At 64.9% G+C, this 16,068-nt stretch overlaps 1 protein-coding gene across 8 annotated transcripts; it reads right to left on the minus strand.

Annotated features, from left to right (window-relative positions):
* Positions 1–362: 362 nt before the first annotated feature.
* On the minus strand, positions 363–15,317 carry TNIP1 (TNFAIP3 interacting protein 1). 8 transcript variants are annotated; one of them, XM_050713701.1, is made up of 18 exons: positions 14,892–15,317; positions 8,219–8,389; positions 7,369–7,491; positions 6,643–6,722; positions 6,458–6,526; positions 4,725–4,916; positions 4,388–4,482; positions 4,229–4,310; positions 3,938–4,030; positions 3,766–3,831; positions 3,490–3,621; positions 3,288–3,416; positions 2,846–2,968; positions 2,519–2,644; positions 2,027–2,107; positions 1,721–1,915; positions 1,501–1,591; positions 363–1,117 (listed from the first exon to the last, which is right to left on the minus strand). In XM_050713701.1, the coding sequence occupies exons 2-18, from the start codon at positions 8,358–8,360 to the stop codon at positions 1,092–1,094; spliced, it is 1,845 nt and encodes a 614-aa protein (XP_050569658.1). In that variant the 5' UTR covers positions 8,361–8,389; positions 14,892–15,317; the 3' UTR covers positions 363–1,091. The 8 variants fall into 8 exon arrangements, with proteins under 8 accessions (XP_050569658.1, XP_050569659.1, XP_035415613.1 ...); XM_050713702.1 differs by having other exon boundaries at positions 3,938–4,027; positions 14,892–14,967; XM_035559720.2 differs by lacking the exon at positions 14,892–15,317 and adding an exon at positions 13,320–13,494 and having other exon boundaries at positions 3,938–4,027.
* Positions 15,318–16,068: the final 751 nt, after the last annotated feature.

Consider the following 16,068-nt stretch of genomic DNA (forward strand, 5'->3'; position numbering starts at 1 on the left):
GCTGGGGACAAGCCAAGGATGGGGGGCACCCTCTCCAGGCGGGGATGACAACTGCGGCCACCCCCGGCTGGAAAACCTCCCGGCGTTTATTACGGCTGACAGCAATCACGGATTTATCATCCCGGCTCCTAACGCTTGGCGGCAGAGCCCCCGGCCGTGCCAAGCCCAGCCTCCGGTGGTGCCAGGCTGGGGCTAGGGCAAAGCGAGGGGAGCGCTGATCAGGTTTCAGTCCAGAGCGAAGAAGGGAAAAACCACGGGCAAAAGCAGGCGGGAGGAGCGCTGCTGCGAGCTGTAAGCAGCACCCAGGTCCTGGAGAAAAGCACGCGCCTGCTGCATGGCTCCTGCTGGCTCGCACGTGACAGTGACGCTTGCAGGCTCGGTTTTATTTTTTCCCCCTCCAGGCTTGTTTTCCTGGAGCGAGCTCGAGTTGGAGCAGCTGGCCCCGGCCGCAGAGCCGCAGGGAGCGGGGGGACGCAGGGGACACGGGGCTGAGCAGGCAGAGCAGGCGCTCAGATAAATAAATACTGGGTTGCTTGTGCAGCGATTCGGTTCCTGTTTTGCTCTGGACACGTGGCTACATCGGAACAAATCTGGAAAAACAGTCTAGACAACTCCCACCCCGAGCATTTACACCGAGGCTCTTCCGGAGAAAGCACTCTTTCAGGAAGAAAACAAAGAGCTTAGCTTCGGTCCTTAAATAAATACGACGACACCAACCACCCTCGGCCCGGCTGTTCGCCTGGGGGCGCGGGCTCTCCCAGCGCCAGGAGAGGACCCGCCGGCGGAGATGCTCCTCATGGGGAGGAGGCGAAGCTCCTGGACCATGGGAAGCTCCTGGGCAGCGCCAGCTCCTCTTCCCGAAGACGTGGCCCCGCTCGCCCAGCCAGGCACGCGGCCGTACGGGGACGGCCACGCCACCCGCCGGCCCTCCGGCACCGCGGGGCTCTCCGGCCCTGGGCGCGCATCCAGCGCGTGGCTCCGCACAGGGCAAACGGCCGGAGGAAGGTCCTAGATCTATGTACACGGGCACACACACACATCCTACTTCCTTCTGCTGCTAGCCTGTGGCACGGCGACGGCGCTCCTGGGCGTTACGGCAATCCGGGGCCTGCCTGTTCTGAGACATGAGACACCAGCACGGCCTCAGCACCGCTCCTCGGCCACCGCGTCTGGCTCTGGGACGGGGGGCAGGAGTGCAGGGCCCCAGCCCACAGCCGTTCCCACTCTCCCCTTTGAGCACCCAGTGCCGTAAACCCCAGGGCTGCTCGGGGTCCAGCGCCTGCAGACGTTTCCAGCACTGCTGCAAGCCCCTCGTGTTTGGGGTCTTTAGGGAAGGGGATGAGGCAGGGGGACGGAGCGGGGACCGACCCCATGGCCGGGCTGGGCGCTGCATGCACGATCTCCTCACATCAGTGGGGGCTGAGGGGAAAGCACTGCCTGAAAACCCGTCCCATCCCTCCCCTGCACGTGTGCTGCCTGGGGCTGCAGAATGAGCCTTACCCAAATCCTTGGGGACCGGTTTCACCCCAGGCATGGCCGGGGCGTTCTGGCTCCGGGACATGGCGCAGGGCGGGCGCCAGGGGTATTCGGGCTGCAAGAGCAGATGGAAACAGAACCGGTGAGTGACCAGGCACGTACGGCACGAGGCTGCAACCCCCAAACCCGCTCGCAGGGGACTTGGTGCTCCCCGTTGTGCCGCCGTGGGTAGGCAGACGCTCACCGGGGGGAAATGGTGGAAGTTCTGTCCCGGCGCGTGCTCGCCCGGCATTGCCGGCGGGTATCGGATCTGCTGCCACTCGTCGAAGCCGTGGTAGACGGGGTGAGGCACGGGGGGGCTGTACTGGTACTGGTACATGGGGCAGGCAGGGCCCAGCGGCCCCGGCAGCGGCTCGGGGTGCAGCCGCTCTCCAGAAGCCTGCGAGGAGCCGGGGGAGATGCTGAGAGCCCGAGGGCAGCCCACCCACACCAAGCACCGGCCCCCAGCTCCCCTGCCCCGGGGCCAGGAAGGGTTCTTCCCTCGTCCCACCTGTTTGTGCTGCTTCAGCATCTTCTTCAGCTTCTCCTTCTCCTCCTTCTCCCTCTGGCAGTCGTCCTTGGAGGCGCGCAGCTGGGGGCGAGGGGACAGGTTAGTGCAGAGCCCACCCTGATGCTCAGTGCCCCGCAGGACTCCTGCACCAGTCTCCCCAAACCAGACCTCCAGAAGAGGAGCAGGAGGAAGATACTTGAGAGGAGATAGCCCCAAAGCCCTCCCCATGGGCTCGACCACGTCAGGCTCACTGTGGATAGCTGCTGACACCTTTCAAAGACACCTTCCTGTGCCAGGCTGGACGGGTGCATTGTGTCACCCATCCGCGTAAATGTCAGCTCGCCCCATCTGGCTCTGGCAGGGACAAGTGGCAGCAAAAGCTCTGGCCCCTCTGTCCCTCCTCATCTCCTGCTCTGAGGTGGGCACGGTGACCTCCATGCTGATGGGGACGAGCATCTCTGACTTGCCCCCAAAGGACCCAGCGCTGCTCACCTGGTTGTTGGAGACCACCAGCTGCTTCTGCAGCTTCTCCAGCTGCTGCTTCAGCTCCTCCTTCTCCTCGTTCATCCTCTCCCTGTCGCTCCGCTCCCGCTGGAAGTCCTCCTCGAAAATCTTCACCTGGCGGAAGGCAGGGCTGGGTGGGTGCCTGGCTCACCCCGAGGCGGGCACCGCTGCTGCGTTATCACTCCCTGACCCCACCAGCTGCACCAAGCCCCCGGCACGCGCGTCCAGCAAAGGAGTGGAGGATGCTGAGCTCCTCAGCACCACGGCGCAGGCGCTGTGCTCCCAGCCCCACCACGCTCCCCGCTCCCGTCCTACCTGCTGCTTGAGCAGCTCGTTCTGGGTCAGCAGCTCCTGCTGCGGCACCTTCCCGGCCGGCTCCAGGGTGCCGGCGAAGATGGGCGGTGGGGAGGCTTGGACGTTCAGGGCCTCCTCTAGTGCCTGGCGAGGGAGAGGAGGGACACAGAGGGCGTTAGAGGGGGTGACATCTCTGGGGGGCCGTGGGAAGGGGGTATAGCTGGGAAAGAGCACGAAGGACTACAGATAGCCCCACTCCCTGGGGAGCCCGGAGGGATGGGGTGGGCATCGCCTGACGCTGCCACCCCCAGGAAGAGGGCAAGCACGGGGCAGGGGGCATCTCCTTCCATGGCTCCTGGGCAAGGAGCGGGGCTGAACACGATCAGCTTTGGATGTGAGGGAGGAGAAGAGGCTGGGTGGGCAGCACAGAAGCCATTTTCCAGGGTCGTGCCCTGGCCCCCACCTTGTTCAGCCGCTGGATCTCCCTCTCCTGGTACTCCCTCTGCCTGGTGACCGGCGCCAGCTGCTCCTGCAGGAACCGCATCCTCTGCTGCAGGTCCCGCACCTCCATGGCCAGCCTGTCCTTCTCCGCCTGCGGGGATGGGGTCAGTCAGGGGAGGGCGATGGGGCCGGCAGCTTCCCACCGCCCGACCCTGGGGACTCGCCTCCTCCGTTTCGATGCGGGATTTGGCCAGGAGCAGCTTGCGGTCGAAGTCCCGCTGCTTCTGCTCCCGCTCCGCCTCCATCTCGGTCAGCGCCCGCCGGGCCTCGGCCAGCTCCTGGTGCACGTCTGTCATCTGCCGGCAGGGAACAGGGACATTGGGGCCACCTGGAGCCGAGCAAGGCACAGCCCCAAGCCCCTTCCTCACACTGGGTCTCCTCCGAGCACCCTCTGTGCCCGGCAGAGGCGTGCGCCCTGAGCACGCAGCCCCAAGCCCTACCTTCTGCTCGTACTTCTGCTTCATGGCTCGGAAGTGCTGGTCCCACTGCTTGTTCACCTCCAGCAGCTGCGGGCAGAGAGTGCCGGCTTAGCAGGGGCCCAGCACGCAACCCCACAGCCCAAACCCGCCCCGATCCTCCGTGCCGCTGCCTCCGTGCCAGCCCCATCCTCACCTCCCTGCGCTGGTGCTCCAGGATCTTCACCTTCTTCTCCTTGGCCTCCAGGTCTCCTCTGCCCAGCGCCTTCTCCGCTCCTGCCCCGCTCTGCTGTGGGTGCACACACGGGGCTTTTGCAAGCCATTTTCCTTCCCACGGCCACCCCTTCCCTAAAGGCCCTGAGAAGGTGCTCCAGTCATACTGGGACAAACTGGAGAGAACCCAGATGAGGTGGGGGATATCTGCCTGTGTGTCGGCTGGCTCCCTGCTCCCTCCCCGGCCCCTCTGAGGACAACGCTGCCCCCGTACCTGCTGCTGCTCGGCAGCTTCCCTCTTTGCACTTTCCTGGTTGCTCAGCGTCACCATCCTCCGCAGCTCCTGGTTCTCACACCTGCAGGCAGAGACCCCCGGGTCAGTGGGGACAAACCCCTGGGGCGGCCCCATCCCCTCGCTGCCGGCCACCCTCACCTGAGCTTCTCCAGGGCCTGGTTCCTCTGCTCCAGGTCCCTCTCCAGCTTGGTTCGCAGCTCCTTGTTCTCAGTGTGCAGCGTCTCACACAGCGTCTGCGGGGTCAATGCCAGCAGTGTGAGGACCCCCCCGGCACCACCGCACACAAACACCCTCCTTTTACCAAGGCTGCCAGCCCCGAGAGCCTCCCTGGGTGCCCACCAAGCCCCCAGCATGAAAACCCCCTTCATTCCAAGCCGTAGGTGGTGCCCACCTTGGGGACCTGCTCCACAGGGGGTTTGGTTTAAAAAAAGGGGGAACGAAAAACCAAAAACCCAAATGGCCAGCGCTGACTCACCTGCAGGAACGACGTTCTCTGCTCGTTCTTGTGCACCTTGGAGGCCAGGCGCTTGAGCTCGGAGGCCATGTAGCCCATGCGCACGAAGACCTGGTCCTTGCTGGCCTCCTGGGCGCAGCCGCTCAGCGTGCTCTCCAGCTGCTGCAGCTGCGGCAGCAGGTTGGCGTCCTCGGTGGGCAGCGGCTCCAAGTCCTGGGCAGGGAAGGGGATGAATTAGGGTCAGAGGGGTTCAAGGAGCATCGCAGAGCCCCTCCTGTTGGGCACTTCTGCCTCCCGCGGCGCCCGGCTGCGCCTCAGCCCCGCTCCTGGCTGCTTGCTCACACGTCCGCTCCCTCTGATGGCATCTGTGCCCGCAGGCAGCGCCCGGCTGCGCCCCAAAGACACCTTCCCTGAACCTACCGGTCGTGCTCCTCTGACCCCACGCTTCTTTGCCACCCATGAAGGAAGCGAGGTGCAGAGGGCAGCACTGCAAGCACTCGGGCTGTGGAAACACCCAGGTTTCAGCTCTCCAAAACTGCCAAGGACGGAGGCACTGCAACAACCCTCAGCGCGCTAAAAAAATTGCGTTGGCTTTACAAAGGTTTGATGCCCAGCCCCTGGGTACGGCTGCCCCAAGCCCTGGGGTGGAAGGGGAATTTCTCTAACAGCTTGCCGGCCCCTCGATTCCTGCCACCCTTGCCAATCCACGCTCCTCGATGGTAAAGGAGCCATCTCCAGCCCATAACCCCTTCTCTTTCTGAAGCTGCCTCCTCCCGGTCTGCAGAGCCTTCTCCCCCCTGCGCTGCTGGCTCAGGACACCTTACCCCAGCCTGCTCCTTCCCCTCGTCCCCCAGCATGGCTCTGAAGCTCCCCTGCTTGCCACGGCACCGCGCGGTGTGCGGGACACTTAACAGAGGCTGGGGGAGCCGGGGTCGGGCACACCCTCGGGCGTCACGGCACACCCCTACCTACGCACGCGGGGTGTCCCCAAGGGGCTCGCCCTCCCTGCTCGTGCCTGCTGCCCTCCTGCATCGCCTGGGAGACCCGCGGCGGCGCCGGCACAACACAGCCCGGCCCTGGCTGCCTCCCAGGCGGGGACACGCTGGCACACCTCTGCCCGCGGCGCTCCCTGCCCCGCTGACTCACCGGCCACCCTCGGGAACTCCCTGGGCATCCCCGGCGGCCCCTCCTGCCCCAGCGCCCTGTACCTGGGGTAACAGCCCCGAAACTGCCACGGGAGGGTGTGCGGCGTGGCGGGGACCCAACCCGTGGGTGTGCACCGGGGGGTCCGACGAGACCCCAGCCTGGCAAACGGGGATGTGCAAGGACGGCGTGTCCCCGAACATTTGTCCCCTTGGTACTGCCATAGCGGCTGCGACGGCTGGAGTCACCGTCCCTGCTCCTGTCCCTCCCAGCACACCCAAAAAGCTGGAGCACATGAGGGGACAGCGACAGCCTGGGGACATTCAGGCGGCAGCAAACAGCAGGAACAGAGCTGGTCGCCCCGCCTGCTGTGGGACCGGGAGGGGAGTGTCAGGGCATCCCCACAGCTCACCAGGCCATCACAGCCCTTCCTGTCCCTGTCACAGCGCCCGGACGCACCGGTGTCCCCAGATGCCTGGGGCACGGATGCCTTTCCCCCAGCCCCCTGCACGCAGTGGGACGGAGCGAGGTGCGGGGAGCACAGCCCCGGGGCCGCGCGGATCCCCCCGCCCACGACCGGCCAGGTCCCAGCCCCGGGCCCACTCACTCACCGCTCTCCCGCTGTCCTGGGGGAAGCCCTGCGCTTCCACGGCCACGATCTCAAACTCCGACGAGGAGCCCTGCAACAGGAGGCAGCCAGGTCAGGTCCCACAGGGAGCGGCAGCCCCCACGCTGCCACCAGACGGAGCATCTCCCCTCCACACATCCCCCACGAGCTCGCGCTTCCACCACTCACACTCGGAGATTTCCGCGCTTCTGCCTCCGGCTGGGCGCTGCCTGGGGTGGCCAGGGTGGAGCTGGGCTTGGGGCCGGCGGCTGCGAGAGGGGAGAAGAGAGATCCGTGAGTGCTTTGGAGAGCTTTGGGATGCAGAGAGCAGGGCCTGTGAGCTCAGGCACGAATGCAGCTTCCCCCTGGCAGCAGGGATGGGACAGACATCTCCCAAATTCCAGGGGCAGGGATGCCAGGCAAAGCTGCAGAGGTTTTCCTGCTGGCTTTTGCCCTCGGCAGGCCGAACCCACTGGAGCTGGATCTAGTAGGACCTTGTCACCCCTGCCACTTCTTATCGCCCAGAACTGCTGTGCTTCAGGCAGCCCGACCTCGGTGCCAACAGAAACACTCGGCTGCAGCGGCTCTACGCCAGGGCTCCCCCCAGCTCCCAGGAAAGGAGGCTCCTGGCCGAGCTCAGCCTTGCCAACAGGCTCCAGAGACGAGAGGGCTGCAGGCTGGAGCTGCCTCGGCTTTCCCTACTACAGCTGACCCCGTGCAACAGAGCCCGGGCATGGCCAAGGAGCCAGAGCAGCCGTGAGCAAACTCTGTGTTATGGTGGGATGAAGCCAGGTTGGGTTGTTTAACAGAGAGGCGAGTGCCCCTGCACCGACCCTCAGGAAAATCCCCTTCACATCCCCTCCCCTGCCCCGAGCTGTCAGCCTAGCCCTGCCCGCCGAGCCTCCCACCTCCTACCTCCGCTTTCCACCAGCTCCTCCAAGGCAGACGAGCCCATCAGCATTTTGTTGTCCTTCACGAGGTCCTCTGCCTTCTGCCGCAGCTTGGACGCCTCCACCTGGGACTCCTCCAGCAGCTCTCCTGCGGGGCAGCGGCAGGATGCTCACCCGGTGCTCACCCCCCTTCCCCGGGGACCTGCGCTGCCGCGGCCCCAGCCACGAGCCCCAAACCCCCCGTGTGGGTGCAGGAGCGCCCAGCACGGTCCTTTTTCATCCAGAAACTACTCTTTCACACCAAACCCCGTGGCAAGGCTCTATCTGTGGCTCACTGGCTGCAGAACTGGTGGCAGGAGGCACCCCCAGAGGTCTCCCTCCACCTCCCACGGGAGCCGAATTTAAGCCTGGGCAGGGCACGGTCGAGGCTGCAGGTCTTGGGGTCTGGCAGCGCAATCCCCTCCCACCCCAGCGCGTCCCCGTCCCAGGCAGGGCCACGGCAGTCGTGGGGATCACGAGGGAGGTGGAAATTCGGCTGCAGAAGCAGGACTCGAAAGCGGAAGCTGGGTCATGACACCGAAAGCAAAACCCGGGGCGGGTGGGGGAAGGCGGCCGAGGAGGAGAAAGGGGGTGGCACCGCCGGGCTGGGGCGTTCCAGCGCCGGCACATCCCGGCTGCTGTGCCCTCCATCCCACTGCAAAGCGCCCCAGGAGCTCGGCAAAGGTCCCGGCTCCTCTGCGCGCTCTCGTGGAAAAGCCCTGGCTCTGGGCACCCGTCTTAAAGAGGGCCAGGGAACGGGTGCGGGCTGCGAGGCTGGGGCTGCCCAGCAGCCAAACCTCGTCCGCCGGCCGCGCGGCAGTTCCCGACAGAATTACCGATAGACTTTATCCCCTGCATCTTCTCCTTCAGCCGGGCGTTCTCCTCCATCAGCCGCTCGAAAGCCGCGGATCCATTCTCCTCCGTGCCCCCGCCGGGGTCGTAGATGCGGTAGGGGCCTCTCCCTTCCATGTCTGCCATTTAACCGCCGACCTCCCGGCCGGGCATCCCTGCGGGGATGAGCAGGGCGTCACCTCCATCCACCCCACGGGTCCCCGGTCCCCACCGCGGCGGCGCGGCGAGCACGGAGAGCACCAGGTGAAGGCATTTCCCTCTGAGGGCTCTGCTCACGCCGGCCCCACGTGGGTGAACGTGCCGGGCTGAGTCACGGCCACGAGAGCTGTCACGAGAGCGGGCATCACCAGCGGTCCCCGGGGAGGCGGCAGCCACCCACATCCCCGTGGGGACGGAGACCCAGGGGTTCCTGCCCAGCCTCGGGCATCCCCGCGGCCGGGAGGATGCTCCTTTTCATTCAGGAGGCTCTGAGAAGGATCTGGGGTTAGGTTTTGGTTTTCTTGCTGAATGCTTTTTCCTACCGAGTGTGAAAGGGATGGGATCTTAAACTGAAGTCACAATTTCCTCCTGTGCAGCAGGGCAAACAAACACTGAATCGAACCAACGCACCCAGCCTGCCAACATCTTACTGGAAAGCCCCTCAGACAAAGAGTTCTGCAAATATTTCTCACCAAAAACAGAGCTGAGAGGGGAAGAGAGGGAAAAAAAAAACAAAACAAACAACAAACCACCAAATCCTTCCACTCTGCTCCCAAGCGCTGCACGCGTTGCAAATGAAAACAGAGGGCGCGGGGTGAGGAGCAGCCCCGCGGTGCCGGGGGAGCCTGCGAGCTCCGTGGGCTGAGCCTCCAGCAGCCAGGACACGCTCTGCCCTCGGCTTTAGCCGGAGAAACCAGGTCCCCACGGAACAGGTTCCTGAAACAGGGCACCCAGAGGTAACCAGGTCAGTGCCGGGCCGGGAGCAAGGCACGAGGGGAGGGAACACCCACGCGCAGCGCGGGATTTGCTCGGTTAATTCCTCGCGCGCGTGGGTGTCCCAGCGAAACTCCTCGCTTCGTGGGAGCAGGTTCCCACTCCCCGGGGTGGCGGAGCTGCTGCTGGGATCACAGCCCCCCTTGCCAAAACAAGCCCCCCGGTGCCTGCCGGTGCCGGTGCCAGGGGCGGGTCAGCACCCAGGAGGGCGATGGGGACACGGGGCAAACCCCACAGCGCTCCCCGAGCGCCCGTCCCCCAGCCGAGGTGGCTTGGGAATGGGAAAGGCTCAAGGGCGGGGGGGGGGGGGGCGTTTTGGAAGGGAAAGCCCACCCCCGAAACCGTCTCGACCTCAGGCTAGCGCCCGTGCCAGGCGCGATCCGGGCCGGTCAGCGAGGCGGGCTGGCTAACCTGCCGCCGCGGGGACTTCCCGGCTGACAGCCGCCACCTGGCAGCACCCGCAGCAATTAAACACCCGCCTCCTCGGGAGGTAATTACGCACGGCACGGTCGGGAGCCTGCCTTGGGAACGGCACCTCCCGGCCTCGGCGGAAGGCACGTCTGCTCGCCAGCGGGTCCGTGCCGGGGGCTATAGCACAGGGTAGGTGGCACAGCTCGCGCGGGGGGTCTCGTCCTGCCGAAAGGGGGGCCCGCGGCAGCGGGGGACGGCGGCTCCTCGGCTGCAGCCCCTGGCAGGCCGAGGGATGGCTATTTCTGGAGGAGGCGAGCAGCTGGCAGGAAGCTGAAGAAGAAGCGGGGCAGTTTCTGTGCCGCCGGCTCCCGGGGCCACCGGGCAGCTGAAGTGCCACCGCAGCGCCACCGCAGCCTCGTGAAATGTCCCCGTCCCCCCGCCCAGGGATGCACGCAGGTGAGGGGGGCTCATGAAACGTGACAGGGGGACGCACACGACACCCAGGGAGGTGGCAGCACGTCCGCCGCAGGGAGGCGTCACCGCGGGTGTCCTGCTGGGGGACGGGGACAGCGGCACAGGCAGGGCCGGGGACCCGCAGCCACCTCACACCCACGTCTCACCACGATCAGACTGGATGAAGCCAGAAAAAGGCTCCAGCCTCCGCTAGCTCCCAACTCTCGGGCTTTTATCGCAGATTTCTCTACCCAAGGGCTGCGGATTATCCCCACAGGAGAGGATTCAGCAGCGAGCAAGGCGCAGGCAGCACGGAGCATCGTGGCAGCACCTGAGCCTGGCTTGGTGGGGCACGGGGTCGAGGAGCAGCCCAATTTCTGCACGCAAGCCCTAGGACAGAGCTGCCACCCTTGGGACAGGAACACGGACCAGGTCACAGCTCCCAGGCCTGGCGTCAGAGCTTCCTTTTTCTCTTAAAGGGTTGGGAGCGCCGAAACGTGAGATTTGCAACGAAAACCTCCCATTTCACCAAGAACGGGGGAGGAGAGAGAACAACGGACGTTCACCGGCACTCCCCAGCCCCACGGCTAACCCAGGCAAAGGCTGCCGGGTTTCGGGCGGGTTGGCTGGGTTTTTTTTCTGATTAAAACCACTCAGGTCCTCCCAGCGACTCCTCGCCGGTCACAAGATGCTCACGGAGGAGGGAGGCAGAAAACCCTTCGGCGGCGGCACCGGGCGAGGCTGCGAGACGCCGCGGTCACCGCCGGCAGCTCGGTGTTTGCTGCCCGTGGGCGGGTGCTGGGTGCAAGAAGCGGGGCAGCCAGCCCTTTAGGTAGTAAATTTTTACGACAGCTCAGCCGGAGGAGAGAATGACAGAGCGAGTGGGCAGGGGAGACTCCCAGGAGGAGATGAAAACAGCCCGGTATTTAAATAGCTTGCGAGCAGAGCCGGCACCGCAGCCGTGGGACGCTGCGAGGTCCCCACCCGACACAAAACTCGTCCCCTCTGCGATGTCCCCGTGCTCGGGGGGGGGGGGCACGAGGCTGGCAAAGCTCCCCCCGTGATGCAGAGCGGGGCTTTCCTCGCCCCGGCGCGCCCTGTTCCTGGGAAGTCTCCTCCCCAGCGGGAACGCACGGGGGGAAAGTAAATCCCTGCACGTTTACAGCATCACCTTCCTCGGCAGGGCTGAGGGTCCTCGGCATCCCTCAGAGCTCAGACGGGTGCTGTGGAGGTGGTTTTATCTGAACGTTTTGCTGGAAATCAGCAAAACGCCACAGCCCCAAGCCCAGCCTCTTATCGTCTCCAGCTCCAGCAGCTCCAAGGACAGACATCCCCCGGGCCAGTCTCGCTCGCAGGGAAGCAGGAGCAGAGCCGGCTTTAGGAGGAAGCAACGAGGAGAGCTCCTGGGCACTGCGCTGCGGGTAACAGGAGGAGAGCAGGTGCTGCAGGACTCCTGGAGGCAGGTCCCCGAAGGGAAAGCTCTGAACCTCCGCCTGAAGCACCCTTTCTTCCAGCCTGGCAGGGTGGGAGGGCGAGAGCAGCCCCATCCGAACCGCAGCAGGCGTTACAGACGTGTCGGGAGCAGCTCAGCTGGGGCGACCCGCACTGAAACTAGCGCCAGGGGAGAGCCGAGCAGCGGGAGACCGCGGCCAAGTTACCGCTGCCACCCAAACCCTGCGGGCTGCCGTTCGAAAAGGAGCCCTGCAGCGCTACGGGGGGGGGCACGGCTCGGCTTCCTCCACCCACGAGGGTGTTGTACCTGCCGCTGGCAGGCAACAGCCCGCACCCCGCGCTAAAAAGCTCTGCTGTCGTGCACAGGGCGGACCAAAAGGGCGGCAGAGGGCTTCTTGCGGGGCCAGGAAGGATGCCAAAGGACGCAAAAGCACCTCTCCTTCTCTCACTGCTTACGTTGCCGTGCCACGGGCACGGCTCTCAAGGACGCACCTCGCTGGAGCCTTCCTGTCTCCGGAATTTGCCCCGGTGCTCAAAGTCCCTCCTCGCTGCCCAGCCGTCTTTCCTGGAGGTGGCAAATAAAATCTGCGCTTTGGAAGAGGCGGCAGAGCCCTTCTTGCTTGCCCAAGAGGACGGAAGCAGCGAGCTAAAGGGAAAAAGTCGCACTTGCCCCCGTATCGGGTGCAACCACACAACGGGGTGCTGAGGAGGGGACGCAGCCGCTGGTCCCCACCGAGCCCGATCTCACCCAGAGGGGAGCTGGCACGCAGCACCCTTTTTCTTCCACCCCCAGTGGTGGCCACAACCTGGAATAAAGCTGGGAACGCGAACCGTGCCCCCAGGCCAAGCTGCTGACCCCCGGCCAGGGGGCATCGTCCCTTCCGCAGCGCCTTACAACCAGAGCACCCTACAAGGGCGGCGTGCCCGCCCTCGCACCTACAAAGCCCAAAGTCGGGGTGTTCGTGGCGCGGCGGCCACGCACGAGCAGAGCAGAGCAGAGCAGAGCAGAGCAGAGCAGAGCAGAGCAGAGGGCCTCCCTGTGCCAGGCTGGAAGCAAAACCGATGGGCAGAGGCGAACGGCACCGAGTGGAGGCTCTGCAGAGCCCGGACCCCGGGGCCACACGGACCCCTCCCGGCACCACCGGGCTCCCGGCAGAGCCTGTGGGGGACCCAGGGGTGCTCCCACCCCAAAAAGGCGACCCCAAGCCCGGCAGCAGCCCGGAGCAGCCCTACGGGCCCGGGAAAGCCCGGGGTTGTGTAACCCAAAGCCAGGGGAGGAGCGAGCCCCGTGCCCTGCGCCACGGGGTGATGCCGAGCCGGCGGCCGGACGCCCCGAACCCCCCGGGGGGGGGTTCCGGTGGCCGGGACGGTGACCGTCAGCGCATTTTGGGGCCCTCCCGTCCCGTCCCGTCCCCGCCCCGCCGCGACCACCGGTGCGAGGGGCACCGACGGCGTCCCAGCAAGGGGAAACTGAGGCACGGCAACACCACGCGCCCGTTCCCGAGGCGAAATCCCTCACCGGGACGTCCCCCGCCGGTGGTCCCGGTGACAGCCACCCCCGCTGCTGGGGTGGGGACGGGCCCACGGAGCCTAGCGGGGCACCGCCAGCACCGCGGGGGTCACAGCGGGGCGGCGCGGCGCGGCGCGGCACGGCACGGCACGGCAGCTCCCCCCGCCTCCTCCCCGCACCGAGCCCGGTGCGGCCCCGCTCCCCGCCGGTACCGGGCGCCGCCGGCCTGGCACCGGGAGGGGGTGCGGGGGGCAAGGGCAGCACGGCCGGGGCCGCTGCGAGCCCACCTGCTGCCGGCGGGGCTGGGGCTGGTCCCGGTGCTGGTCCCGGTGCCGGTCCCGGCTCCGTCCCGGTCCCGATTCGCGGTCCCGGCTCCGCTCCCGGCCCTGGTCCCGCTGCCGGACCCGGACCCGGTGCCGGTCCCGGCGCCCCCAGCCCGGCCGGAAGCGGGGCGGAAGCGTCAGCCCCGCCCCCCGGGAATTTCCCAGCTTGACCGACAGGCTCCGCAGCCAATAGGAGCGGGCGGCGAGGCTATAAAAGGGGCGGGCCGTGGCGGCGCAGGGCAGTGCGTGCTGTAATGGCGGCCGGTGGGGTCCGGAGGGGCGCGGGGAGCTGTATGAACCGCCGCTCTTTTTTTTTTTTTAATTTTTTTTCTTTTTATCGTGAGGGGGGGCAGCAGGCCTGCGGCTATGGGCAGCCTCCCCTGTCTTACAGCCACACAAAATGGCCGGGCCCCTCCTGTGCGGGCGGCCCCCTCCTGGTGGGAAGCCCCCTGAGCCCCCGCTGTGGTGGTTTGGGGTCCTGAGGGGGGAGAGCTGATGTGAGGAGAAAAAAGGGGGCTCTGCGGGAACCCCAGGCTGTTCTGTCGGTGTGGGTGCTGGGGGACAAAGGGAGCTTTCCTCAGAAGCAGCTGGGGCAGGGAGAATTCCCCGCTGGCTCTAATTACAGGGGAACAATTATAACCTCCAGCTGCAGTGCCCATTACCAACAATCCTCTCTCTATATTGCTTATCGCATGTTTACGAGCAGCAGGAATGGGCCAGAGGAGCAGGAGCCGTGGGGAACGCCTTCTGGCCCCTGTGGTTCTCTGGAACTCACTCAGACGCTACCTGCCTTCCTTTCCTGCCCCAGTTTTGCCACAAGGGTATTCAAAAATAAAAATGCGAAGAAGCCCCGCAGTAAGCAGAGGTGCTGCTTGCTTGCTGCCTGTACCCTCACGTTTCTTCCTTTCTGTATACGGTTGCTGTTCTCGGCGGGGTGGCCTTTGCTGGGGCTCGTGCTGTCTCCAGCTGTCCCAGCCCTTTTTTCTACTCACTTCCATTGTTCCTTGGTAATTTGAGGTTTTGGGGGGCTGTCTGAGTTATAAAGCTTTTTAAAAAACAGATTCCTTTCTCTGTGTGTTCTTCCATCCAAGCAGGACGTCGCCCTTGAAGCCCTGCTGGGGCATGAGCCAGCTCGGCAGGTGCTGGCACCCCGTGGTGCTGGTTGGGGTGCTCGTGCCATGGGGACAGGGCAGGGAGGTTTGGCTGTGCTCCTGAGCCAGGCACCCCTGAACAGGCAACATCTCCCCGATTCTTCCCCAGATTGCTTGTTTTACCCCAGCGGCCCCATCTTGTTCTGTAAACCCCCTGAAAACCCGGCTTCAGAGCTAAACGCAACCCCGTGCACCCAGAAAGCATCATATTTATATCATATTTCCCTCCTGCGAAAATTAGCCGAACCCAGTTCAGTTCCTACGAGAGCAGAATGGGTGGCCCGGGGCTGATCTGCAGAGCTTTGGGGCTGGTGGCTGAAAAACTTCTTGTGATCCCCCCTGCTCCGTCCCCGTTGCCCACCGAACAAAGCTGCGCGCTACTCACCCGGCCGGGCGCGGAGGGGCTCGGGGGGGACTCGAGCCCTTTGGTGCAGGCGCTCTCCGTCTGCGATCCCCAACTGCAGGAGCCCGGCCCAGCTGAGTTTACTTTTAGGCATGGAGAAGGGGAATTCCCCATGATGGAGGCCCCAGACAGCCTCTGCGTGGTTTTGATAGGCAGCCAGGCACCACTTAAAGGGCTCTCCTGTGCCATTCCTCCCAGCCGAGGGGTGCGAAGGATTAGTCAGCGAGCGGAGGCAGGGAGGGGGCTGCCATGGAGGCTGTGATTCATGTAGGGACTGCTGGAGGAGCTGGTTACATCACTCAGGTTGCCTGTGTCTGAGCGACTGCAGGTTTGCAAACGCTTGGTGCTTCTCCCCGGGGAATCTGCTGCATCTTGCAAGAGGTGCCGTCATTGTCCCATGTGTGTTCCTGTCCCCTTTTTGGCCATCCAAAACAGGAGGATGCTTCTTCATGGGACAGCAAGGAAGAGCTGTCCGTGCTGGTGAAGCCAGGCAGGTGTGCCAGACCTGCAGGCAGTCCACAGGGACCGTGCACCGAGGTGATCAGAACTAAAGCTGGAGCTGGAATAAACACCAAAGGCTTAAATGTTTATCTAAGAGAGGCTGAACCCAGCTGCTGAGCTCCTCACCCATGGTCCCGAGTTACCCCTGAAAGCACGGGGGAACTGACGTCTCCAACAGGGATGTGCACGGCAGATTCCTCCTGCAATAGGGCCAGGAGGATGGGGGACCCTGCTCTGCCCACTCAAATAGCTCTTCACTTTCCCCGTTTGCTCTCTCTGTTCCTGCCCTAGGTCACCCTCGGGCTGGCCCCAACGCTGGGACAAATTTCCCCCTGAGCAGTGACCAGAGCGGGGCTGGCTGGCAGCAGAGCGTTCTCGTCCTGGTGGTTCTTCCTCATTCCTCCGGTCCCTCCGTGCTCACGGGGCTCACCTGACGGCAGCCGTGATTCACGGGCGTGCAGGAGCGGCTCTGAAGATGAGTTCACAGCTGCCGTTTTTACCCACTAGGGTTTTTTTAGGGAGCCTCAGCCTCGTTCACGTGAGGGCACTGTCATTGCTTCTGTGGTTACTGCTGTGCCAGCCCGTGCTGTGGCAGGCAGGGTGAGAGGGAGCACGGGCAGCCTGTCGGAGCTCTCCTCCTGCCCTCTGCTTATTTCAC

Source organism: Cygnus atratus, chromosome 14 (genome assembly GCF_013377495.2).
Source record: "Cygnus atratus isolate AKBS03 ecotype Queensland, Australia chromosome 14, CAtr_DNAZoo_HiC_assembly, whole genome shotgun sequence".
Lineage (NCBI taxonomy): Eukaryota > Metazoa > Chordata > Aves > Anseriformes > Anatidae > Cygnus > Cygnus atratus.

What these genes read in the sequence shown, in the direction of transcription:
- TNIP1 (XM_050713699.1), bottom strand. Translation starts at nt 8,360, where the DNA reads ATGGCAGACATGGAAGGGAGAGGCCCCTACCGCATCTACGACCCCGGC. An exon ending in AGAGAACGTCGTTCCTGCAG is followed by an intron (nt 4,483 to 4,724) that starts GTGAGTCAGCGC and finishes TTGACCCCGCAG; the next exon opens with ACGCTGTGTGAGACGCTGCA. An exon ending in ACCGGTCCCCAAGGATTTGG is followed by an intron (nt 1,118 to 1,500) that starts GTAAGGCTCATT and finishes CTCATGTCTCAG; the next exon opens with AACAGGCAGGCCCCGGATTG.